We start from the raw sequence: 26,359 nt of genomic DNA, 5'->3' as shown, positions 1-26,359 counted from the left end.
CACAACTTCACCTTAGGCATTATTAATATGTTTAGAACTTTAATTTGAGCCTGTTTTATTTGATATGTAAAATAATTACAAGGAGAAAACCTTTGTATAATACTTAACCAAATCCTGCATTCATAAGGTGCAGGGGTGTATTAACCGCTATTTTGTCATTTTATCAAAGATATGGAATCAGCTGCATACTTTATTTAAACCTAAGCTAATTCCTTTGCTGTTTTTTTATTGAGAAACTCCCTGACATTCATCTGTTTATTGATTAATTGATAAATTGATTATATTACCCCTGGATTTTCCTTAGTCTGTGCAAGTGTTCATTTAATTTATTGCTGTATGCACATATTCTTTAAAGCTAAACTGAATATTTTGCTTTCATTTTCTAACTAGTATACATATACTTTAAATAACATGATAAAAATAGTTATTGTAGCAAGGCCATCAGCACAAAAAACATAATTATATTGGACCAACCACAGTATGAATGTCTGGGAAATGTTCGGAGGCATCATCATGTTTTTAAAGCTGCTATATTGTACGTACATTAAATATTTCTAATAATTCAAGATTTCCCCCAGTAAAAGCAATAGGGGTGCGGACTTTTATTTTGTCCTAGTGCTGCAGCCTGCATTAAAGAAGGGGGCGTGTGCAGTGTTAGATTTATATACTGGAAAAAATAAATGTTATATTTTCACACAGTAACGGTTTAAAAGGGTCGACAGCAGCGGAAAATAAAGACCAAAGCTCACAGAACAGAAGTACCCGCTAGTCTTCTTTACAACAGCAGCATTACTGGATCATTATGGGCTATTTAAGATTAATAGAGATTGAAAATTTCAAATCCTACAAAGGGCGACAGATAATCGGACCTTTTCACAAATTCACGGCTATAATCGGACCGAATGGATCAGGTGAGTACGGATAAAGCTGCGCTAGTGTTGTTAATTCGCAGCTGACTGCAGGAAGAAATTTATTCCTTAATGTGTTCATGTAAATATTATCTACTTGCAGCTGTCTTTGTATGGAAATGTTTTGAGAAGCACAGTCCATGGCATTTTAATGTTCCGCATCTCTCTCTCTCTCTCTCTCTCTCTCTCTCTCTCTCTCTCTCTCTCTCTCTCTCACTGTCTCTCTCTCTCTCCCCCCGCTGTGGGCAACGCCCCCGTTTCTTACTAACTGTGAATAGACAGTTCCCCATAAATAAAGATGTTTGCATTAAAAAGAAATACTTTAAACAGCATATGCATATTTACTAAGACATATGTGAAGGGTGGAACAGTGAATGCCTGGGGATCGTCACCGATTGTGAGCTGAGGACTCAAACTCAGGTCAAACCCAGGTGTGGTGTTCTTTCTGTGTCTGCATGGGTTTTCTTTGGGTGCTCTAATTCCCTACCATAGCTTAAAAGCACATTTTGTTAGGTGAATTGGCTTGTAGTGTTTGATGCCCTGTGGTGAACTGGTGCTCTGGTTGTGTTCGTGCTTTGATAATTCAGAGTCGTCTCCTGATTGAAGCAGATTCAGAAGTTGAATGGATGAATATTAATGAGAATTATGATTTGCTAAGCTTTAGGATTTTATAATAATGACAGTGTCTCATAATTATTGCTAAGGTTTTTATAATTATGACTCATATGTTATGAGAAAAAATTGGATTGTAATTATTAGATGCTAACCATAATATTATGATTAATTGTGGCAGGAAGTATTATTATTATTATTCATTCATTCATTCATTCATTAATTGTCTGTAACCCTTATCCAGTTCAGGGTCGCAGTGTGTCCAGAGCCTACCTGGAATCATTTGGTGCAAGGTGGGAATACACCCTGGAGGGGGCACCAGTCCTTCACAGGGCAACACACACACACACATTCACTCACACATTCGCACCCACTCACACTTTTGAGTCGCCAATCCACCTACCAACGTGTGTTTTTGGACTGTGGGAGGAAACCGGAGCACCACACTCCTGTGGGAGGAAACCCACGCGGACACGGGGAGAACACACCACACTCCTCACAAACAGTCACCCGGAGGAAACCCACGCAGACACAGGGAGAACACGCCACACTCCTCACAGTATTATTACTGTTATTATTATTATTATTATTATTATTATTATTATTATTATTATTATTATTATTTTGGCTGAAAGTAAATACTTCTTGGATTATAGTTTTTTGTTTTTTTTTAATATGAATGCACAGTTAGAATACACAGCTTGATTCTTGCCAATAGAACAGTATAAAATTAAATCAAAAAAGAAAGGGCTGAATTGATATAGAATAAAATGTGGATTCCTTTGCTCAAAGATGAACTGGAAGTAAAAATAGATTATCAACATTAGGGAATACTTGCCTACTATTATACTACTATACTATACTATACACGACTACTATAGTACTGGAAACATAATAAATGTATACTACTCTTGAAATCTCTTTGCATCATGCAGTACTGCTTTATGTTTATTGTCATATTTAATTTTTATTATGCAGGGAAGTCAAACTTAATGGATGCTATCAGTTTTGTTTTGGCGGAGAAGACCAGTAACCTGCGAGTAAAGACCCTGAAGGATCTGATCCATGGTGCTCCAGTGGGCAAACCAGCTGCCAACCGGGCCTTTGTGAGCATGGTGTACTGCGAGGAAAACGAAGAAGAACGCACCTTCACACGTGTCATTTTAGGTATACAACAGCACACGGTCACATAAGATTCATTGGTTTGTATCATAAATAACTTTAACATAGAGCTTCCGTGTGTATGTTTTAGGCTCCTCCTCTGAATACCGGATTGACAACAAGGTGGTAGGACTCTCTGATTACAGTGAAGAACTGGAGAAATTGGGCATCCTCATCAAGGCCAGGAACTTCTTAGTGTTTCAGGTGTGAAACGGTATTTTTCTGAACCATAATTTGTACTGAGATTTATTGAGATGTTTGATGTCATTGCTTGGTGTGTCAGGGTGCAGTGGAGTCTATTGCCATGAAAAACCCGAAGGAGAGGACAGCTCTATTCGAGGAGATCTCCCGTTCTGGAGAACTGGCTCAAGAGTATGACCGTAGGAAGAAAGAAATGGTCAAAGCAGAGGAAGACACACAGTTCAACTACCATCGCAAGAAGAACATCGCAGCTGAGCGGAAAGAGGCCAAGCAGGAGAAAGAGGAGGTCTGCTGCCCACTGAGTCTGTAGCAAAACAAGAATCAGAATATGTTTTTTTAGTTTATTATTCAAATGTTATTACATAAATATTCCACTACAAATGGAAATTCTGTTTTGACAGCTTTGAGACTGCATTTATGATTTCTGTGTCCCTGTAAAAAAAATTGAGGCAAAAATTCAAATAAACCTAGGTTTTCATTAAATTGTAATCACAGTAAAAGCTCTTGTACATATACATACAAATGGGGTGTAGAGTTAAAGGTTGCTGTTATTATTCTCCTCTAAATGCCTCTACAAAGTTGTCCAGGGCTGTTGTGATTGCAGCAGTTCAGAAAGTGGAACTTTCACCCTCACAGTTTATAACATCAAGTGACTAGGGACTCCTAGCTAGAAGTTGGAACCAGCCACAGCTCAACAGGGATGAAAACATATTTTAAACGTATATTAATATATATTATATATTGAAAACATATATTAATTAAGTATAAAAACTGAAGAAAACCTGTAATTAAAAAATTCATAACCCAAAATTCTACAAAAGCTATGTTTGCTAAACATACAGCGCTTTTTATCTCTCAAATTCTTTTAATGCCCTTCCTGTTGGTTTGCTCTTTGTCCCTGTCCAGGCTGAGCGTTACCAAAGGCTGAAGGACGAAGTGGTCAGGGCGCACGTACAGCTGCAGCTCTTTAAACTATACCACAATGAAGCAGAGATTGAGAAGCTGAACCGTGAGCTGACTCAGCGCAACAAAGAGATTGAGAAAGACAGAAAGAAGATGGACCACATTGAAGAGGAACTGAAGGAGAAGAAGAAAGAACTGGGCCGAATGATGAGGGAACAGCAGAACGTGGAGAAAGAGATCAAGTATGTGAGAAGGCACAAAGCTTAATTCTAAAATAAAACCATGAGAATGTTTAAAATGATATAAAACGGTAGAGAGCATGTAGTTATGAAGCTCTAATCCTCTATAACTGAAGTAATAATTGGAGTATTTTAGCTGATGTAATAGACTGACAGTTAGTGCTCTCCTCCAAGCATGTTTAATGTCTAATAAACAGATTGAAAAGAGGCGATGGAGCTTCACATTTTGAGAAAACACATTTACTTTCCCAGCCTAGTTGTACTGTATTATTGGACAGGCCTGGTTAGCAGAAATGTAGGGAAAACCCAGTATGCTGCAGTGCTTCTGCTCTAGTGACTGTGAATGTGATGAAACACAGCAGTTCAGTAGTCCTGATGTGTGATGAGACTACTCTACTTTAGAGATACCTATGCAGGTTTGAATATCATACCATTATCCTCCCACTACAGAGAGAAAGATGCAGAACTGAACCAGAAACGTCCTCTGTACATCAAAGCCAAAGAAAACACCTCTCACAAGATAAAGAAGCTGGAGGCGGCCCGCAAGTCCCTACAGAACGCTCAGAAGATGTATAAGAAGCGTAAGGCAGACATGGAAGAGCTGGACAGTGAGCAGGGAGCTGTGGAGATGGCCAGGCAGGAGTTTGAAGAACGTATGGAGGAGGAAGCTCAGAGTCAGGGTCAGGATCTCACTCTGGAGGAGAACCAGGTCAGTTCAGCTTCTGAAAAGCTATGTCCTCTTTCCTCTGTGTTCTCTCAAGTTCTGTGCAGCTGCTGTCTCATCATTACATGATCTCTGTGCAATGTAGAGCAGTGGTGTCCTAAAAGGCCTTAAGCCCAGTTCACGTGTGTCTAACTATGCATCACAATGTCTAGACAAACATCATGGTTATAGAATAACAGTTTAGAGTCATGTGATGATAACAGGCTTTAGATTTTTGAAACAGACAAATGCTTGCTTTTTTTCACTAAGCAAATCTCTTGGTCCACAGGTGAAGCAGTATCACAGGCTGAAGGAGGAGGCCAGTAAGAGGGCAGCCACCCTGGCCCAGGAGCTGGAGAAGTTTAACCGAGATCAGAAGGCTGACCAGGACCGACTGGATCTAGAAGAGAGGAAGAAAGTGGAGACAGAGGTGGAGATGCCCCACAATTATACACACACACACACACCAATCAACCATAATGTTATGATATCATATACAGGAGGACTTTGTTGTTCTACAATTACAAACTGAAGCCCATCTGTTGCTCTGCATACTTTGTTTGCCCCCTTTCACCCTGCTCTTCAATGGTCAGGAACCTCACAATGACACAGATGTGGTGGTCATGTGTTAATATGTGGTGTGCTTTTATGGGTGAATCAAACACAGCAGTGCTACTGGAGTTTTTAAACATGGTTTCCACTCACTGTCCACTCTGTTAGACAGCCCTACCTCATTGCTTCACCTTGTAAATGTACAATCAGAGACAGTTGCCCATCTGTTGCTGCACAGCTTGGCCACAGCTCCTCTAGGCCTTTCAGTAGTGGTCACAGGAGACTGTTGGCTGGATATTTTTTGATTGGTGATTCTGAGTCCAGCAGTGACGCTGAGGGGCAAATAACTCCAGCAGCCCTGCTGTGTCTGATCCACTTGTACAGCACATCACACACTAATACACAGCCATCTCATCAATCACTGCAGCAGTGAGAGTAATACACCATGAAAAGCATACATGCTCTGTGGTGATCCTCTGGGGGTAGAACCCACAATGCCCATGACCTATGACTGTAAAGCTTTGTGGCAGTGACACTACCTGCTGCACCTCCATGCGGCCCACATTCCTAAATTCATTTCTATGGAAATGCCTGATTTGTTTCATAATATGTAACTGTGCATTGCAGGCCAAAATAAAGCAAAAAATTAGAGAGATTGAAGAAAACCAGAAGCGCATTGAGAAGCTGGAAGATTATATTGCCACCAGCAGGTAGAACCATACACAGACCACTTTAACAGTCTTTCACACTGTTTGTCTTATTTTGAAAGTGATAAAGCTGAAGGAGGGCTTTTATTTCTCTTGCTCACCAGGCAGTCTCTGGATGAACAGAAGAGAATGGAGGAGGAGTTGACTGAGGAGGTGGAGCTGGCCAAAAGGAGGATTGATGAGATAAATATGGAGCTAAACCAGGTAAGGTTTTTCATGGTGATAGTTCCCTGGTGGTGCAACAGTGAAGATAACTAGCGTTAACTAGTACAGACTAGAAACCTGTCCCTGCTATGGAGCAGCACTGGTCTGTGACTGGGAGGGCTGTAGCAAATTGGTGAATTATCTCACTGCTGTTTGCTCTGCTGGAGGAGACATTTTGGGAATAACTAATTTGATGAGTGTAAGCAAGGACACTGGGTGACCTCCACCCACACCACACACAATACTTTAAAGTTTGGGTTTTTTTGATGCTGGCTGCAGGTGATGGAGCAGCTTGGAGATGCTAGAATCGACCGGCAGGAGAACAGCCGTCAGCAACGCAAAGCTGAGATCATGGAGAGCATTAAGAGGCTATACCCTGGATCTGTGGTCAGGGATGAATTTCCATTTAATTACAGAGCTCACAAACCAAAGCACTGTGTTTTTATTAAATGTTTAATATGCTTTTACTTTTAAAGTAAACTGGTATTACCTTTATCTACCCAGTACGGCAGGTTGATTGACCTGTGCCAGCCCACTCAGAAGAAGTATCAGATTGCTGTTACAAAGGTGCTGGGGAAGAACATGGATGCCATTATCGTGGACTCAGAAAAGACTGGGAGGGACTGTATCCAGTACATTAAAGAGCAGAGAGGAGAACCCGAGACCTTCCTGCCCTTGGACTACCTGGAGGTAGAAACCGGAATAACCGGAAAGGTGTTATCCCTCAGTTTTCTGTCCTTCTGATTGGTATCTGGCTTATATTTCTCTTGTCATCCTCCTGGAAGGTGAAGCCCACCGATGAGAAGCTGAGGGAGCTGCGAGGAGCCAAGCTGGTGATCGACGTGATTCGCTATGAGCCGCCCCACATTAAGAAAGCTCTGCAGTACGCCTGCGGAAATGCCCTTGTGTGTGAGAATGTGGAGGATGCTCGCAGGATTGCTTTTGGAGGACCTTACCGTCATAAGGTTGAAAATAAATGCTCATATCATTTAAAGTATTTAGAAAAGTTAGCTTCCTGTTACATTGTATGAACATTTCATGAAGATTGGACCACTAGAATGGAGGTGCGGTGATGGAACAAATAGTGACGCTGTCACACAGCTCTGGGGCCATGGGGTTGTGGGTTCGAGCCCTGCTCTGGGTGTCTGTCAGGAAGGAGTCTGTTTTCTTCCAGGTTATCTGGATTCCTCCCTCCGTCCACGGTAGGTGTATTGGAGACGCAAAAAGTGTCCATAGGCGTGAGTGTGTGAGTGAATGTGTGAGTGTGGGTTGCCCTGCGAAGGACTGGCGCCCCCTCCAGGGTGTGTTCCTGCCTTGTGCCCAGGGCCCTCCGGACCCTACGCGACCCTGAACTGGATAAGAGGTTACAGACAATGAATGAATGAATGAATAAATGAATGAATTGATCACAAGAACTGGGCCCAAATCACTAGATTCATTTACATTAAAGATAAAAACATATATTTAGGTGCAAAGGACTTCATAGAACCGGCTTGTAAACAGAAATTCCGTTAAGAAACTCCACCACAAGGTGTGCTATTACTCACACACTCCACTTGGGGGTGCTACAGTGCTTCACATAAGTATCAATTACACCGTTATCTGTAAGATTTGAGGATTGTATTTAAGACAGCAACACAAGACACCTTGTTTCAAAAATGTGAAAAAGAATATATTAACTTATATATTAACTATATTAACTGTTATTATTAACATACTGGGAAAACTGACCTTCTATTTGGCAAAACAGAAATATGCATCATTCATTGTTTTAACTTTTTACGAAGTACACACTAAAAGTTTGTAGGCAGTCAGTAACTAACTTTTTTCATTTCAAACATCAATATATGTTTTACACTATATCTACATAGACATAGAAACATTAGGAGGACGTTGTTCCCTTTTGTTTTACCATTTTGCCTCTTTCTTCCAAAGACTGTGGCCTTGGACGGAACTCTTTTTCAAAAGTCTGGAGTGATCTCTGGAGGAGCGAGTGATCTGAAAGCCAAGGCCCGGCGCTGGGATGAGAAAGCTGTGGACAAACTCAAAGATAAGAAAGAAAAACTGACAGAGGAATTGAAGGTAACAGAGAGAATTGCTACTAACAGAATTCAAAATGAATGGGAAATCATGATATACTTTGAAAACCTGAAATATTTCTGATTTAAAAAAATCAGGGTTTCTGAGTGTTTTTTCTTCGCAGTAGGAGGAGGTTTACATTATTTTGCTTCACCCGCTGGTGCATGCTGATGCCATAGAAAAATCCAAAGGTATATTAAAGGCAAAAGAATATATTCTAAATGTTTTAATGAGGGCGGCACGGTGGTGCAGCAGGTAGTGTCGCAGTCACACAGCTCCAGGGACCTGGAGGTTGTGGGTTCAATTCCTGCTCCTGGTGACTGTCTGTGAGGAGTGTGGTATGTTCTCCCCGTGTCTGCGTGGGTTTCCTCCGGGTAACTGTCTGTGAGGAGTTGGTGTGTTCTCCTCTTGTCCGCGTGGGTTTCCTCCTGGTGACTGTGTGTGAGGAGTTGGTGTGTTCTCCCTGTGTCCGCGTGGGTTTCCTCCGGGTGACTGTCTGTGAGGAGTTGGTGTGTTCTCCCTGTGTCTGCGTGGGTTTCCTTCGGGTGACTGTCTGTGAGGAGTTGGTGTGTTCTCCCCGTGTCCGCGAATGTTTTAATGGTATGGTGAATACTGTTTAATATCCTGCTGACCAAGAACATGTGTAAAAAAGGTTTCAGGTTGAATTACAGTGACAGCTGTGTTATTTAAAAACAAATGTATAATAAATAGGGATTATATATTTGTTCTTATCCTTGCCTTATGTGACTGGCTGTGTTCAGGAGCAGATGAAAGCGAAGAGGAAAGAGGCCGAGCTGAGGCAGGTCCAGTCTCAGGCTCACGGGCTGCAGATGAGACTGAAATACTCTCAGAGTGACCTGGAGCAGACCAAGACCCGCCATCTGTCCCTTAACATGCAGGTACACTAAAGGGTTTTCTGAAAAAGAAGAGGATGGTCTTCGTTACTTTCCTAGTCAAAAGTTTGGAATCAGTTTGATGAGCTTGGAATTAAAGTTTCAACTTTTAAAAAAATTTCTGCATATAACATGTATAAATGCTTATTTAGACTGTATTATACTCTACAACTTTATCATTGGAGCGGCACGGTGGCGCAGTCACACAGCTCCAGGAACCTAGAGGTTGTGGGTTCGAGTCCCGCTCCGGGTGACTGTCTGTGAGGAGTGTGGTGTGTTCTCCCTGTGTCTGCGTGGGTTTCCTCCGGGTGCTCCAGTTTCCTCCCACAGTCCAAAAACACAAGTTTGGTAGGTGAATGTGTGAGTGTGTGTGTGTGTCTGTGTTGCCCTGTGAAGGACTGGCGCCCCCTCCAGGGTGTATTCCTGCCTTGCGCCCAATGATTCCAGGTAGGCTCTGGACCCACCGCGACCCTGAACTGGATAAGCGGTTACAGATAATGAATGAATGAACTTTATCATTTATTTTTGAGTAAAATAACAACATCTATTAACTGGACACTGTTATAATGGGACTCCACGCTGTCTGCTGACTGTTTACAGGAAAAGTCAAAGCTGGAGAGTGAACTGGCAAACTTTGGACCCCGCATCAATGACATCAGGAGAATCATCCAATCACGAGAGAGAGACATCACAGAGTTGAGAGACCGCATGAACCTGGTTAGATCTCTGACTGGACAGTATCTTAGCTGTTCTAAGTAGCAGTGAACTGCACAGTGTCACTGAAGCTGATATTTTCCAGGTGGAGGATGAGGTATTTGTTGAGTTCTGCAAAGAAATTGGGGTGAGAAACATTCGAGAGTTTGAGGAGGAGAAAGTCAAGAGACAGAACGAGATTGCCAAGAAACGGTGAGAGACTGAACTACAGAATCACAATGAAATTCACAAATGGTATTAGTTTTCATACATTATATACTGAGTTAACATCTTTCAATGGTAGCAATAACAAGCAGTCTCCACATTGTCTGGAGGTCTCTGAGTCATGCAAGTGAGGTATTTATATGGTTTTTCAATTTTTTTTTCTGTACATTATTTGATAACAAAGAAAGCTTCAGTGTCTGGTTTGTCTCAGCACACAGCTCCTGAATATCACTGTCCATTAACACTGACTCTGAATCAAAGCTGATTACAGTGATGCCTCTTAGGTTGTCATTCGCCCTCCTGAATATATGCTTTGACCTTATTTGCTTACCTCCCACATCACAGACTTGAATTTGAGACCCAGAAGACCCGTTTGGCCATCCAGCTGGACTATGAGCGGAACCAGCTGAAAGAGGACCAGGAGAAAGTGATGATGTGGGAGCAGACAGTGAAGAAAGATGAGAGTGAGATTGAAAGACTAAAGAAGGTATAAACAGTGGGATAAAGAGAAAGTAATTGGTGCAGTGTGAGCATGGTTTAAAATGTGGAAATAGGGTAAAAGAACAAAGCATTGTTGACCACAATCTCAGTATTTTCACATCTTCTTTCATTTCTGTTATCCATTTATTGTCACGGCAAAAATGAAAAATGCCTGTTTCTGGTTTGTAATCATGCTCTTTCCATTTACAGTGAGAGATATCAGTGCTAGCACTGTGCTAGGTCGGTCAGTGACATGTTCTAACAAGACTGAATCGATGTGATTAATTTTAGCTTGTTCATGTGCCCTAATCAATGTACATATTGGATTATATTTACATTAATATGAAACATATCAATCATTAGTGCTTGCAAAATTTGAAATCTATTCTAAGGATTCGCATGGTCACGTAAAGCTACAATCACAGTGCATCCAAAAGTAAAAGTAGCATGGGGCTCCTGTTTTTCATGTCCATTTCATTATGACTGTCTTTCTTTGCTTTAGGAGGAGCACAGACACATGAAGATCATTGATGAAACCATGGCACAACTGCAGGATCTAAAAAACCAACATCTCACTAAGAAAGGAGAGGTCAATGACAAGAATCGAGAGATGGAGGAGATCCGCAAGAAACTGGGGGCTGCTAACAAGTGAGACACTGTCATTTAATCCGGTGTAGAGTCAAGTGTAGTGTTTTTTAAGCAAGGTAGGAAGCTAGAAATATATGATAGAAAAATTACGATTTACTCCTGAGTGGCACAGCTGCCTAATTTCACTACCCTGTCATTGAAAGTCTACAAATTCACTCCTTACTGATGCCACTGCCATCAGAGGCCAGTTGTCTATAATGGGCAGGCACCACTCAGGACCCCTGTTGCGTGTTGATGGTGCTGCTATTGTATGCTCCTTTCAGGGAGCTGACTCAGCTTCAGAAAGAGGTGACAGCGATTGAGACAAAGCTGGAGCAGAAACGCAGTGACAGACACAACCTGCTGCAGGCCTGCAAGATGCAGGACATCAAACTGCCCCTCAAATCTGGAACTATGGATGATATTAGCCAGGGAGAGGTACAGTACACTGATTGTCTAAATGACTATTAACTTAAAGATATCCAAAAAATGGGTTTTCAGACCATTTCCAATAAAGTAAGGGTACGAAACACCATGGAGATTTATATAAACAACTATATATGCAACTGGAGAATCTTAGACTGAGGTTGAGAAATGATGATGGTGAGGGATGATTAATAAATAAAGAGAGGCAGCATTCACAAACTGACCTTTGAAATAACATTTTGCCGAAAGGATAAACACATTGTGTAGTCTGTTCAGAATAAAGCCTCACTCGGTTTGGCATTTTCTTTTCAATATTAATGAGCAAAATACATTAGTGTACAAGCAGGGCACAAATATCCAAATATATTTTGTGGTTTAGATATTAAATTTACGTTTAGGGAAGTTCCCATGTTGATGAGTCCAGCAGCCAGAAAACTTCCAGCTCCGTTCACGCCAAAGAAGCTCTGATAGAAATTGACTACAGCAACTTACATGAGGATCTCAAGGTATTTCCCAGTTTTTCATCTCACTGATACCTCTAAATCCTGCCGTCTCTTAGGATATCCACGTCAAACCTCTTTTCTGATCGTAACAAAGCCTCTCTCTAACGTGTTTTCCAGGATGCTCTCTCTGAAGAGGAGATTAAGGCTGAGATGAACACGTTGCAGCAGAGACTCAATGAGCAGCAGAGCATTCTCCAGCGAATCAGCGCTCCTAACATGAAGGCCATGGAGAAACTGGAGAGTGTCCGAGACAAGTTCCAGGAGACAAGTGACGGTAACGGAATAAACAGCAAAGTCAAGGTTCCCAAATGGTTGTAATGAAATTATTTCATTGATATAGAATCTTCACATTGTGTGGTGTCGTATAAAAAATGATTCAAAAAAGAGTACATTTCACCAAAGCCTTCTTTGAGGGATTTATCTTAGAATTTGCCATTGTTTTAGTGATTACTGATAGGATCTTTGATTTTAAACCTGTAGAAATCTGCTGTGGCCACACAGTTACAAATAAAAGCACACTACAGGACCTCTTATTAGCTCAAATAGTGCTTAAAACTGCAAATTAACTCTGAACTTGTCCTGCTCCAGATCAATTCAGTAATTGATTGACGAGCTCTTTGGAAGCTCTTAGGTCTGGCTTATTTATGTCAGTTCTTGTTCATGCCTGTCCTGCAGAGTTTGAAGCTGCAAGAAAGAGAGCTAAGAAAGCCAAGCAGGCATTTGAGCAGATCAAGAAGGAGAGGTTTGACCGCTTTAACACCTGCTTTGAGTCTGTCGCCACCAACATCGATGAGATCTACAAAGCCCTGTCTCGTAACAGCAGCGCACAGGTCTCACCTAAACACCATGGAAATCCTTTATAAGAGCAATAAAGCTGCATTATCATTGCCAAAATCTTCCTGGGCAGTAGATGAACAGTGTAATGCACATTACTGTAAGTGCAGTGCTGTTAACTATATCTGAGATTAAATTACGTGGTCCTCCCTCAGGCATTCCTAGGCCCAGAGAACCCAGAGGAGCCATATTTAGATGGAATCAATTACAACTGTGTGGCTCCTGGAAAGAGATTCAGGCCCATGGATAATCTGTCTGGAGGAGAGAAGACAGTAGCGGCTTTAGCTCTGCTTTTTGCCATACACAGGTAAGATGCAAAACAAAAGAATAAACCCCTTGGCGTAACAGTTACAAAACCTTAACCTAAACTGACTGTTTAAAAGTTGTCACTGTCTCCAAAATGGTACTGTAACATAAGAAGGGACGTTAATTAAAGTACCAGATTTAATTGCAAGTCATTTGGAACGATTAGTATCATCAATCATGACATAGCCAGTGTTTATAAATTTATAGAGATTATGTTTTTATACTAATACGCTGCCTTTTCAAATATGGTTCTGTACACTTCCCTATAAGCTACAAACCAGCTCCATTCTTCGTCCTTGACGAGATTGACGCCGCCCTTGATAACACCAACATAGGCAAGGTCTGTGTTCATCACAGTGGTCATCTGTGTCCATTACACTATGGTTATCTGAAGTTGAAGGGTTTCATCGCAAATCAAATTATAGACTTTGTTTCATCAGTTTTCTTTGTTTCTTCATCTTAAATTTGTGGATGTTATGATGTTGTTGGGAGTGGGCTTTTAGCATACTATAAATATCACAATGTTAAAGAAATAAACACGTGTTTTGTGTTTTTAATCTTTTCTAAAACATACTACACCCAAAATTACAAACGGATAAACAGCACAACACTTTGGTTTGATCCTATTACTTCACAACAGTCATTGGTCAGAACAACTCACAGTGAACAACTCACCACTGCCTTATGACTCTGTCAGTTTTACATTTTATTATAAATTTAAAATATAAAATATTTCTTAATGGGGGTGGCACGGCGGCACTGTAGGTAGCCGCTGTCACACAGCTCTAGGATCCTGGAGCTGTAGGTTTAAGCCCCTCTCCGGCTGACTGTCTGTGAGGAGTTTGGTGTGTTCTCCCGGTGTCTGCATGGGTTTCCCCCGGGTGCTCCAGTTTCCTCCCATGGTTCAAAAACACACATTGAATTGAATTGGGTAATCAAAGTGTCCATGGGTGTGAGTGAGTGTGTGTTGTCCTGTGAAGGATTGGCAGCCCTCCAGGGTATGTTCCGGGTGGGCTCCGGACCCACTGCGACCCTGAACTGGATAAGTGGCTACAGACAATTAATTAATTTCTTATCAGGTTAGTTTATGAATCCGGAATGCCAAAAAAATTGTCTGGTTATTCCACCAGAAAATTATCCTAATCTCCTCCCTAATAGAATAAAATAAATTTTAAGACACTGTATAATCTAGACATTCTGTATACTTTCATTGTTAAAATTAATAAAATAATATTATTTTGCCACAATACAGTATATTATTTATTCAATGAGTTTCATAATAGGGTGGTGCAGTAGGTAGTGTTGCAGTCACACAGCTCCAGGGACCTGGAAGTTGTGGGTTCGATTCCCGCTACGAGTGACTGTCTGGGAGGAGTTGGTGTGTTCTCCCTGTGTCTGTGTGGGTTTCCTCCAGGTGCTCCAGTTTCCTCCCACAGTCCAAATGTTGGTAGGTGGATTGGCGGCTCAAAAGTGTCCATAGGTGTGAGTGAATGTGTGAGTGTGTATGTTGCCCTGTGAAGGACTGGTGCCCCCTCCAGGGTGTATTCCTGCCTTGCACCCAATGATTCCAGGTAGGCTCTGGACCCACCGCGACCCTGAACTGGATAAGCGCTTACAGATAACGAATGGATGGAGTTTCATAATAAAACGAATGCTGGGTCATGAACTTAATGTGCATTTTTGCCATGGGTGGTGTTGATCAGAATTTGTCGCACCGTGGCAAAAGTAAATCATTGTTTATATTGACCATCCACAGAAATTTCACTTTGGCCCACAATAAAAAACTTTTGGCAACCCTGCTCTAAATGTACAGAAGTCATTCATTTCACATGTGCTTGATTCGCAAAATCTGTGTCCATTTGTGTTTGATAGAATGATATTACATAGCAGTGGTCTTATGAATCTTTGTAGAAGTAGGACATTAATATGACACTGCTTACATTGTGTATGCAGGTGGCCAATTATATTAAAGACCAGTCAGTCCAGAACTTCCAGGCCATTGTCATCTCCCTAAAAGAGGAATTCTACACAAAAGCTGATTCACTCATTGGAGTCTACCCTGAGGTATGTTTGTTTTTAGTGTAAACTAGTGTAAAATATGATATTTTGCCATGTCAAAGTGAAACACTATGTCTACAAAGGTTTATGGACACTTGTTTATCCAGCATTTGATCTGCAATGAAGGGTACTAATAGGAACTTTGTTCCCCTTTGCTGCAGTAACAGCCTCTACTTATTACAAAGTTTTAGACCATGTCTTCACCTAAGAACTATGAATATTTGATGGCATTCTGCTACAAAAACATTTGTGAAGTCACTTTGACTTATCCCAAAACTGCTGGATCCATCACTCCAAAAAAAAAAAAAGTTTCACTGATCCCAATACTGATAGGTTGAATAACCATCTAGCTGATATTTGGCATTGGGTAAGGCAACTTATTCTTTGTGATATTAATACATATTTTAGCATAACTCAATCTTACAAACTTAACAGTAACGATGCTTTGTTAGCATTGCAAGATAAAACTGCTAATATGTCACTAGACCCTGTAAAAAGGGTGAATTATGGGAGGATGTTGTGGCCAAATTTGATTTAAAAAAATAAACCTTGTTAAATTAATGCATGCATTAGCACATTACCTTCCACAACACTGCTAAAGTGTTATATAAAGTACATATGATTGAAATAACATGTCAGAGACCCACTTTCATAGTGTTTACTGAAAACTAAAAACTGATCTCTCCACAGCAAGGAGACTGCGTCATAAGCAAAGTGCTGACCTTTGATCTCTCTCAGTATCCGGACGCAAACCCGAACCCCAACGATTAGATTGTCAGGATTTGAAAGGGTGGGGAAAAAACAGAATGGTCAAAAAGACCCTTAACAATTAACACTGGAGACATTACTGCATATGTTAACGTGCTGTCATCGACACTGATATTCTGCTCAGTTCCATAAACAACTGTTCAGTGTTATGTGCATGACTTTACATGTGCTCTGTGAATTGTTGTGTACCTTTATTACAGCTGCACTTAAATACTGTGAAAGAAGTGTAACTCATGCCATAACTAAATCATTTTTACATTGGCATTTGGCAGATGTTCTCCAAAGCAGCTTAGAGCTTTAATCATGTTACAGTGGTAGACTAATGTAGCTTTGGGTGTCTTGCCCAAGGATTCTTGTTAATATAGCATGGTGTTCCTGCCCAAGCTGGGAAGAGAACCCTGCTCCACTGTGGAAGTGTTTACTGTTTACTCAGTTGTCCAGCAATCTCCTGTGACTTGTGCATATTAACCAAATATTTTAGTCAGATTTGCCACGTTACGTTAAGCTCAGTATAACTAAGTACGCCATTTGTGGTCACATGTTTGTGTTTGAAATGTCTGTATTACTTCTGGAGATTATTGTACTGCTTTGTGCCTTTCTTTGCCTTCTTGACTTCATACTGTGCAACTGTGAGTGAAAACCTTTTAAATATATTTTTAATGTAGCTCTTATTAAACCAAAACATTGTCTCTTTAACTACATGCATTCATGCATGCTGTATGTCCAAGAATCAGTTAAGCCCTTAAATGCAGTGGTTCATTTGCGACAGACAAAATATGTAGCTAAATGCAGAAATAGATATAGCCATCTGTGCACTAATATATGGAGGATATAAAACATCGACACACCTGTTAAAATGGTGGGTTTTTGTGATGTAAGCACAAGATTAAAAATGTATTTTTCTTTCACATTTAATGTGACGTAAAACCTGTAAAATTAAATTACAGCACAAACTGAAATCTTTTAAGGGGAAAATAAATATTTGGCTGCATGAATATGCACACCCTTAAACCTTGTTGAAGCCCCATACCATCATAGACGCTGGATTTTGAGCTGTGAGTTTACACCAAGCTGGATCGTCCCTCTCATCTTTAGCCCAGAGAACACAACATAAATGAATTCCAAATATATTTTTAAATTGTGATTTATTGGACCAAAGGTCACTTTTGCACTTTACCTCAGTCAATTTTAAATGAGCTTTGTCCCAGAGAAGAGAGTAGTGTATATGGATCCTGTTTATATATGGTTTCTACTTGGAATTTGAGAGTTTTCGCATTTCTGAATGTCCACACACAGTGAGTTTAGGAAGGGTTTCTGAGCTCATGCAGTGTTTTTCACTACAGAAATATGTCTGTTTCTAATGCAGTGCCACCTGAAGATCACATTCACACTATATTGGTTTTGTCTCTGTCTTGTGTCACAGAGATTTTTCTGGATTTCCTGAATTACTGAATAATATTATGTACTATAGATGTTTCCACTTTCAAAATGGCATCATTTGCTTTTTGTAGCTTTACACAACTTTACCATTGTTTTTTTTGCCTTGAATCATCATTTTCACAACAAGTAACAAATAACATCAACCCTCTAAAAATATGAATATAATTTTAAAAAACACTAACATTTTTCAGTTTCAACATTTTGAAAAATTGTTAATATTATCAGTACATCATTACATTGTTTTTAATCCCAACTTTTTTGGAAAAGGATTGTATGACATCATTGAGTCTTATTGGGTAGAAATGCACAACCATGGCATATCTTGACAGGACAAACTTTATCCACTCTTCCTTGCAAAAGCACTCTCCAATCCTGTCAGGTTTTGAGGTCATCTCCAGTGCACAGCCCTCTTAGGCTACCCTTTTGGTGGCAGCCATGGCCTGGTAGTTAGGGAACTAGGCTTGTAATTTGAAGGTTGCTGGTTTGATCCCAGGGCGGCACGGTGGCGCAGCAGGTAGTGTCGCAGTCACACAGCTCCAGGGGCCTGGAGGTTGTGGGTTCGATTCCAGCTCCGGGTGACTGTCTGTGAGGAGTTGGTGTGTTCTCCCCGTGTCCGCGTGGGTTTCCTCCGGGTGCTCCGGTTTCCTCCCACAGTCCAAAAACACACGTTGCAGGTGGATTGGCGACTCGAAAGTGTCCGTAGGTGTGAGTGTGTGAGTGAATGTGTGTGTGTCTGTGTTGCCATGTGAAGGACTGGCGTCCCCTCCAGGGTGTATTCCCGCCTTGCGCCCGATGATTCCAGGTAGGCTCTGGACCCCCCGCGACCCTAAATTGGATAAGCGGTTACAGATAATGGATGGATGGATGGTTTGATCCCCAGAGCCGGCAGGTCATGACTGAAATGCCCTTGAGCAAGACTCCTAACCCCCAACTGCTCCCCTGGCACCGTGGCTAAGGCTGCCCACCGCTTCGGGCATGTGTGCTCATTGCACCCTAGTGTTCACTAGTGTGTGTAAATGTGTGTTTCAATTGGGTTGAATGCGAAGAACAAATTCCTCTAAATAAAGTGATTCTAATGCTTCAGGTCACCCCACAGGTTTTCATTTGGATTCGGATCTGGGCTCTAGCTGGGCCATTCCAAACTTTGATCTTCTTCTCGTGTCAGTCTTTTGTTGATGTAGAGGCACGCTTTAGGTCATTTGTACTAGTACTTACCAGAAACTCCTGCAGTTACTTTCATGTTGCTGTAGGACTCTTGGCAGCATCCCAGACCAGTTTTTGTCTTATGATTTCATCAGTTTTGCTTGGACATCCAATTCTTATTAAAGTAACTTTTGTACCATACTTTATCCACTGTATATCTACTGCCTTGGTAATACTTGTACCGTTCTCCTGACTGATTCTTTTGAATACTGAGTTCCCTTTGATGCTGTGTAAGCTCTTTGTGGACCACATGTGGAGCATCTTTTACAATAAGAAGTATATATCAGAACAGCTTAACCGTAGTTAATTAATGGCAGGTGTATACTGAGTGATTGATTGGTTAACTCTGAACACAGCCACTTGCCCATCTCTAAATCTTAAATTGTTTACCTTGGTTTGATATATTTTAATTACATCACAAATTCCTGGCATTGTAACAGGTGTGTGTAGACTTTTTACATCCACTCTGTGTGGTATGTGTTGATACTACTTCTGCTTGAAAAATAAGCTTAATGTATCTTTCATTGTATTCATTGTTTTACTGAATAAAAAAAACTCCCAAAGACCCAAATCCTTATGTCAGTGTCTGGTGCTTGGGTGTGTTCTGGCTTGCCCTGAGGTGTAGAGCTTCCATGCTCCTTAAGGCTTGTTAATGTCATCATAATCATGAAGTATCGCATTATGATTTTACAACGCGGCTGTAATGTTCAAGTGACGGAAATGGGCTTCAACACTACACTGACAACGATCCAGTATTTTAATGACTTGCGGAGACTACAGTACAGATGAATATAGAACTGTAATTCTGTGGCATAGACGTCGTGCAGGTTTACTACATGTTCATGAAGCATGGCTATTGAATAACCCTGAAGACAGGAAAGTTAGGCGCCACCCGGAAGATAATGGTGAGCTGGGATATTACGCAAGGTCTATGTTATTGGGATTAGTGTGTCTCCTTTCCCTGGGGTGCCGAGACATCATCGTCAACTTCCACGTGGTGTCCCTCCGTCTTCTGTAAAGCCGAACTAGCTTGGTTGCTGGCTCCTGATTGGCTGTTGTCGAGCACGTCGCTGCTCTAGCCACGCTTCTATTGGCTGTTTCACGCTCCCTTCGGTAAAGGCCATACTCTAGAGCACCAACGTGTCGGTCTGTGTGTGTAACTCCGGGCACTTAGTTAGCTCCTAGTTTTCTCTCAAAATAAAAAACCCGCAGGCGGTTTTCTTCCCCCTTTTCGCTCACGGATCATTTCCAATGGACAACCTGAAAGACGGCTGGTTCACCGAGACGTGCACGCTATGGCCCGGCCAAGCTATGAGTCTTCAAGTGGAGGAGGTTCTTTACCACAAAAAATCAAATTTTCAGGATGTTATGGTGTTCAAAAGGTGGGTTTTGAACATAAACATATCTAGATAGTTATTTAGCTGTCTAGCTAACTTCCCGAGCTTTGGGAATTGTCCGTTCCACCTTAAATGGTGCAGCAGTTACATTGTGGCTGCTGCACTGTTTAAGGTGGAACAGAAAATTCCAAGTGTGAATATCATGGCGTTTTTGCTGTCTTAAACCTTACCAAGCGCTATAATGATTTAATTTCTTCTTATTCGCTTTATTTACAAAGGTAACCTAACGGTAGTTTCTATTGTAGAGCTGTTCTCTGCTTTAAAACAGACAGTATGTGTTTTTAAATTACATTTAAACTGGTACAACTGGACAAACCAGGTGGGGTATTCCCACAAGACAGCGGTAGCAAATTTCAGTTACCTCATGTGTACTGGTGTTAGAAGACTAGTGCAACCAACTTCTAAGACTGTACTTTGCCTTAGGCCGGTGGGACTGCTGTTGACATGTGTCCAGGAAATGAAGCTACCTCCAAAGTGTACCGCTTATCCTTGGAAGTTCCTTAATGCTTATGTATATTCATGAGCCGGAAAAATTGCTAGCATTTTTATTTACTAGCTTCTTTGCCTGCTTCTTTTGGGAAGGAATGGCATTGTTCATCTGTTCTTATACAGTTCTTCCTTCCGTTTTCTCTTTTCACTCCTTACCTCCCTTTTACCATCTTCCTTGTTATCTTAATTTTCCTTCCCCTTTGATTTTCTTTTTAACATCCTCTGAATGTTCCTCTCTCCAGTAAGACATATGGAAACGTCCTGGTTCTAGATGGAGTGATCCAGTGTACGGAAAGGGATGAGTTTTCTTACCAAGAAATGATCGCCAATCTCCCACTGTGTTGCCACCCCTGCCCCAAGAAGGTAGTCAATCTGTGGTATCCCATAGACTTCTTTTATGTAACACTAATTTGCTTTTACAGAATGGCTTGCTGTTTTTTAGAAGTAAGTGAATCAGCTTTACAGCGAGCAAGGCAGATGATATTGCCGCACGTTAGTGCCTGTTATGATCTCTGGAATCTGCCTTTTCCACTCTGTTCAGGTTCTGATTATTGGAGGAGGAGATGGTGGGGTGTTGAGGGAAGTGGTGAAGCATCCGATGGTGGAGTCTGTAGTTCAGTGTGAGATTGATGAGGTTTGTATAGGTTGTTGCTTCTTCTCACTGCATCATTGTTTTTTCAAGTGCATGTATCTAGACAGCAATAATAACACCAGAGTTCCCAATTGGTTTTGCTCTGAATATTTAATTGTGCATATTTCTGTAAATAAAGTAATGATTTGTAAGTGAAACAGCATACCTTGTACTTAACAAATGTATGGATTCTTTCTTTTCTGATTGGCTTTGTGTTTTATTCTGCTAGCCCTTTCCCAATGGCAGGAGTACAACTGAGTGTGGAGACAACCACAAAAATAATTGAAACACAGTGGAGTGGATTCCCAGAGAGGGATTAAGCCTAGTCCTGGACTATGCAATATTTTGAATTGTGGTTTTCTTTTGAAAGGAGGATATAGTCCGGAACTATGCTTCATCCTTGTCTGGGTCGCCACGCCTCTATCTATCGTATATCAATCTATATGTTTGCTAATTACTAATACAGTGATCAGTGTTAATCAAATGCTTTTCATCTAATGCTGAACAGCATCTGCCTGAAGAAACCATGGAGATGTAAATTTCAACTTCATTCAATCAGGCTTTTGACAGAGTACTGCTGGTTTATTTGCATTCCATACAGGCATACATTAAAATTCAAGTGCTTAATGAATCTTATAGGGCGGCACATTGGCACAGCAGGCAGTGTCCAGGGTCCTGGGGTTGTGGCTTCAGTCTGTGAGGAGTTCTCCCTGTGTTTGTGTGGGTTTGCTCTGGGTGCTCCAGTTTCCTCCCACAGTCCAAAAACACACATTGGTAGGTGGCTTAGCGACTCAAAAAAAAAAAAAAAGAAGTGTCCATAGGTGAGCTTGACTCACCCTGCAAGGTGTGTTCCCACCTTGTGCCCAGTGATTCTGGGAAGGCGCCGGACAAACCGGGACCCTGGACTAGATGAGTGATTACAGACAATGAATTAATGAACCGTGCATCTTAATGAATGGCATCTCTTTTCAGAAATGCTCTGATGCAGTCTTAAACCATAGGTTTTTAACCATTTTCTAACTGTGTGTTTATATTGCATACAGGATGTCATTAATGTGTCAAAGAAATATCTCCCTGGAATGGCAAAAGGATTCTTCAGTCCCAAGTTGACTCTGAATGTAGGAGATGGCTTTGAGTTTATGAAACAGAACCAGGATGCCTTTGATGTCATCATAACAGACTCGTCAGACCCAGTTGGTGAGCCGCAATGACTTTTGGCACAAGCTTTCGATGAATTGTAAAGCATAAGAACATGCATAGTTTGTTACTGACAGAAGCTGACATTGTCACAGGTCCGGCAGAAAGCTTATTCAAAGAGTCCTACTATCAGCTCATGAAAACGGCCCTGAGGGAGGGTGGAATCCTCTGTTGTCAAGGTTGGTTCCATTTCACACTTTCACTCGGTTGTCTTTGAGCTGTTGCACTGTGAGTGAGACTGTCTTTTTGTATTTTACAGGAGAGTGTCAGTGGCTGCATCTGGAGCTAATCAAAGAAATGCGCACCTTCTGTAAGACGCTCTTCCCTGTAGTAGACTATGCTTATTGCACTATACCCACCTACCCCAGTGGCCAAATCGGGTTTATGCTCTGCAGTAAAAACACGGTGAATATTTCCCTATTTTCCAGTCCTGACAGACCTATATTACACTTGTATTGAAGACGTTTTCTTTATGCCAGCGTGTGTTCCTTTCCACAGCAAACAAATTTCCGCGAACCAGTACGAGAATTATCAAGGGATGATATTGAGGAAATGAACCTAAAATATTACAACCCTGAAATCCACCGAGCTGCTTTTATCCTACCAGAATTTGCAAGAAAGGTAAATATTCCTGGTTAAATACAGTGTAATAATAAAAAGATTTTCCTGTTTAATTAGATTTAGAGCTGTCTATATATATTTAGGGCGGCACGGTGGTGCAGCAGGTAGGTGTCGCAGTCACACAGCTCCAGGAATCTGGAGGTTGTGGGTTCGATTCCCGCTCCGGGTGACTGTCTGTGAGGAGTGTGGTGTGTTCTCCCCTTGTCCGTGTGGGTTTCCTCCGGGTGCTCCGGTTTCCTCCCACAGTCCAAAAACACACGTTGGTAGGTGGATTGGCGACTCAAAAGTGTCCGTAGGTGTGAGTGTGTGAGTGAACGTGTGTGTGTGTGTCTGTGTTGCCCTGTGAAGGACTGGCGCCCCCTCCAGGGTGTATTCCCACCTTGCGCCCAATGATTCCAGGTAGGCTCTGGACCCACCTCGACCCTGAATTGGATAAGTGCTTACAGAGAATGATTGAATGAATATATATAAATAAAATGAATGAATATATAATATATATATATATATATATATATATATATTTTTTTTTTTTTTTTTTTTTTTTTTTTTAATAATTACTTGTTTTTATTATTTAATTTTGGGCCAAATCACCTGCTCCTATTATAAATGTCAGTCAGGATCATTTCATGTCCTGTGAAAGTGCAGTGAATTTTAAAATTCGTTAAACAGAAACCAGTTAAACTGTAATGGAAGTGAGCTGATAGTGACAGAGTTCAAGAGTCTTTTTTTGCATATACAGTCAAGTCTGATATTGGTAGGAGAGCCTGTCTAAAATGTTTTACTATGAGGAGCATTGTTGTAGAAATTGCATTGTACCGTTTAAAATATATATTTTCTGTTTGTTCTCAGGTACTAAGTGAAGCATAACTGTCTTCTTGGCTGCCCTCTTGTCTTACGCTGCCTTCTGTGGAAACAGGACAAACCCTAGGGTCTCTCTCCCCAGCACCTGCTGCTCAGTTTCAACATGAAAGGGAAATGTCTGGGGGATTTCACACAGGCCTCACTCCCTCCAACACTTTCCCATAGGCTAACTGTTGGATTTTATTTATTTGCTTTTGGTCCATTTTTTTTTCTCTCTCTAAAATTTACCCACAGTCAATGTTTTAGCTTTATATTCGCACACAGGATCATGCTACAGGAGGACCCCAGAGTGTCTTTGACATGAATGTCATAATGTCAATGTGCTGTGGAATGTTTTTGACATAAAAAAGATGATCAATTTATATTAATGCACAATGAACTTATTGTCTGTGGTGTAGACAAAGGAAGATAGTGTTACATTCCACTACTGCTCTGGTGTTTGCTGTTACCAAGGAAGTCAAATAACTATCTTTTTAAATAGCACTCTGGTGGAAGCAGCATTTGAAGTTGGCAGCTGTACAGACATGTGTTAGGGATTAAATACACTGTTTCTATCAGTCTGTAAATCAGTGAAAAAAAAGCACTCAGGTCAAGAGTAAACCTATGTTTATTCACAACATTGTATGCACAGTGGTCCCAGAGATGGCAGATAACTGGCCCATGAATTAATATTAGAGAAATAACAATTATGAAAACACTAAATGTAGTTACAAATAGGCTTATATTAATTAACCCTAAAGTACCCAGTTATTAGTACACGTGATAATTGAATAATGAGCTTCAGCTCACCATTTATGCTTGTCATTACTGTTTATTGAAGTATCTTGTAATTAAACAGTCTCTAGATGATTTTAATCTGATCCAGGAAAGGTGTGGGGTCTGATTGTTGGAAGTTGCTGTGGTTTACTGGTTTGATTTTTACTTCTTTTTCCTCATGAATAGTTATGTTTTGACTGCCATGTGAGGCTGACTTTCATAGAAGTTAGGTATTTTATATCTAACTCTTGGATTATGTGCTGTATCGTATGATATTAATGGTGTACTCTTTTTGCAAGTTGCTAGAGTTTGGTTATGCAATGGTGTGGAACATGAAATGTCAGTTTGTTGATCCAGAAAAGTGAAGAATTACTGAATGCATTGTGATGTGGTTTTAAATGACAGAGTGAAATTAAGGAGCACCTCCCAGTCAAATCACTACAATGTTTTTCAAATTGTTCTCTGGGTTAGGTCTTTTTTTAAGAAGCGTGACCATGAGCCTTTCTCATGTACCCATTATTTTCTTATTAAAAGCCAGGATGTACCTTTTCTTTCAGCAAATATTGTCTTGTTAAAAAAAATCGAAATTCCGTATTTCTTTCTTTTTTTTATAATAATAAAATAAATAATGAACATCTGTATGTGTATTCAAGGCTTAACCTGAGGTCAAAGGATCAAACTCACAAAACTGCAAAGCAAAAGAAAAAAATAAAAATCCAACATGAAACAAAGATGACTGATTCCCATCTTCATTATCAGCAGAGAGTTCCATATAATGATTACCACATAAACAGGCTTCCACTCCATTTCCCAAATCAGCCCCCTGTTTGAATGTATTTATTTTTTTTTAAAAATAGGCGCTTATTCTCAGAAACTAAAAACTCAGACCGACTTTGTGTTTTGTAGGTCCACATTAAAGATACCTGCAGCAACAGTGGAATAACAGGGTTTGAGAGGTGGATGGCAGTATTTCAAGTTTTATAAATATATATATATATATATAATCAAATTTTATTGGTGTATTTACATAATATCCAGTGATTATTAAATTATCTCAAAAAATAAAAATAAAAAACACTGTCAACGGTTCATTACCCTAGAGGTGTTGCAAGGGTTAATAACGTTCCTTACTCGAGTCCTACCTCCCGGTAACTCTTATGGCCAGTGTGATTGGCTGTGCCTTCCCTGCTGTCACGTGGGACTCTAGTTTGGATGAGCCAAATCTGGAAGGGAAACTTTCCAGTCAAAAGCGAGTATTACTGTGTATCGTGGGTGACATTTGGGTGTCAAAAGCGAGTGACGATGGCAATAAAAAAGAAGAAGGTGGACATAATAAGCTATTTTTCACTCTATATATTTGTTCCACGGTGGTCAATTGGCATGAATTCTTCAAACACGGTTTGGAAATTAACTGCAGAACAAACCGACAATTGTCCGTTCTCTTACTGTGTCGTTTTATCACGGAGCAAATGGGTTCAAATTTAACGTGCAGATTAATGTGGAGTAACTAGGGTGACCAGACGTCCTCTTTTACCTGGACATGTCCTCTTTTTTAGACTTAAAAAAATGTCCGGGATTTAGTTTTTCTAGAGTTTTCTAGAATTTCGAGAAGCGTTTCGTTCACAAACCAGTCCCGCTCTCCCCCACTCCGTTTTGTTCGCTTGAGTGAGAAGGGGGCGTGG

The 26,359-nt window shown here is 40.8% G+C and overlaps 2 protein-coding genes across 2 annotated transcripts; both read left to right on the top strand.

Annotated features, from left to right (window-relative positions):
- Nucleotides 1-661: 661 nt before the first annotated feature.
- Nucleotides 662-19,278, top strand: smc1a (structural maintenance of chromosomes 1A). The gene is made up of 26 exons (XM_066671897.1): nucleotides 662-911; nucleotides 2,499-2,687; nucleotides 2,773-2,885; nucleotides 2,965-3,168; nucleotides 3,789-4,027; nucleotides 4,475-4,733; nucleotides 5,017-5,157; nucleotides 5,907-5,989; nucleotides 6,091-6,190; nucleotides 6,470-6,577; nucleotides 6,695-6,880; nucleotides 6,976-7,155; nucleotides 8,126-8,272; nucleotides 9,031-9,168; nucleotides 9,763-9,879; nucleotides 9,962-10,068; nucleotides 10,426-10,567; nucleotides 11,063-11,208; nucleotides 11,472-11,625; nucleotides 12,012-12,119; nucleotides 12,234-12,390; nucleotides 12,792-12,946; nucleotides 13,106-13,257; nucleotides 13,527-13,596; nucleotides 15,210-15,320; nucleotides 16,005-19,278. Exons 1-26 carry the CDS (start codon nucleotides 803-805, stop codon nucleotides 16,083-16,085), a joined length of 3,696 nt encoding a protein of 1,231 aa, XP_066527994.1. The 5' UTR covers nucleotides 662-802; the 3' UTR covers nucleotides 16,086-19,278.
- Nucleotides 19,279-19,775: 497 nt separating this feature from the next.
- srm (spermidine synthase) lies at nucleotides 19,776-25,392 on the top strand. The gene is made up of 8 exons (XM_066671867.1): nucleotides 19,776-20,107; nucleotides 20,854-20,974; nucleotides 21,153-21,245; nucleotides 22,286-22,439; nucleotides 22,535-22,618; nucleotides 22,699-22,844; nucleotides 22,938-23,060; nucleotides 23,910-25,392. Exons 1-8 carry the CDS (start codon nucleotides 19,977-19,979, stop codon nucleotides 23,925-23,927), a joined length of 870 nt encoding a protein of 289 aa, XP_066527964.1. The 5' UTR covers nucleotides 19,776-19,976; the 3' UTR covers nucleotides 23,928-25,392.
- Nucleotides 25,393-26,359: the final 967 nt, after the last annotated feature.

The sequence above is a fragment of the Hoplias malabaricus genome, chromosome 5 (genome assembly GCF_029633855.1).
Source record: "Hoplias malabaricus isolate fHopMal1 chromosome 5, fHopMal1.hap1, whole genome shotgun sequence".
In the NCBI taxonomy this organism is placed as follows: domain Eukaryota; kingdom Metazoa; phylum Chordata; class Actinopteri; order Characiformes; family Erythrinidae; genus Hoplias; species Hoplias malabaricus.
The sequence above is the reverse complement of the archived record's forward strand: the minus strand, read 5'-3'. Positions and strand labels throughout refer to the sequence as shown.

Excerpts from the sequence above, each read along its gene's own strand:
- smc1a (XM_066671897.1), top strand. The coding sequence starts at position 803 with ATGGGCTATTTAAGATTAATAGAGATTGAAAATTTCAAATCCTACAAA. Across the intron at positions 5,990-6,090 it reads GATTATATTGCCACCAGCAG|GCAGTCTCTGGATGAACAGA; the intron begins GTAGAACCATAC and ends CTTGCTCACCAG. Across the intron at positions 13,597-15,209 it reads ATAACACCAACATAGGCAAG|GTGGCCAATTATATTAAAGA; the intron begins GTCTGTGTTCAT and ends TTGTGTATGCAG.
- srm (XM_066671867.1), top strand. The coding sequence starts at position 19,977 with ATGGACAACCTGAAAGACGGCTGGTTCACCGAGACGTGCACGCTATGG. Across the intron at positions 20,975-21,152 it reads GCCACCCCTGCCCCAAGAAG|GTTCTGATTATTGGAGGAGG; the intron begins GTAGTCAATCTG and ends CACTCTGTTCAG. Across the intron at positions 21,246-22,285 it reads TTCAGTGTGAGATTGATGAG|GATGTCATTAATGTGTCAAA; the intron begins GTTTGTATAGGT and ends TATTGCATACAG.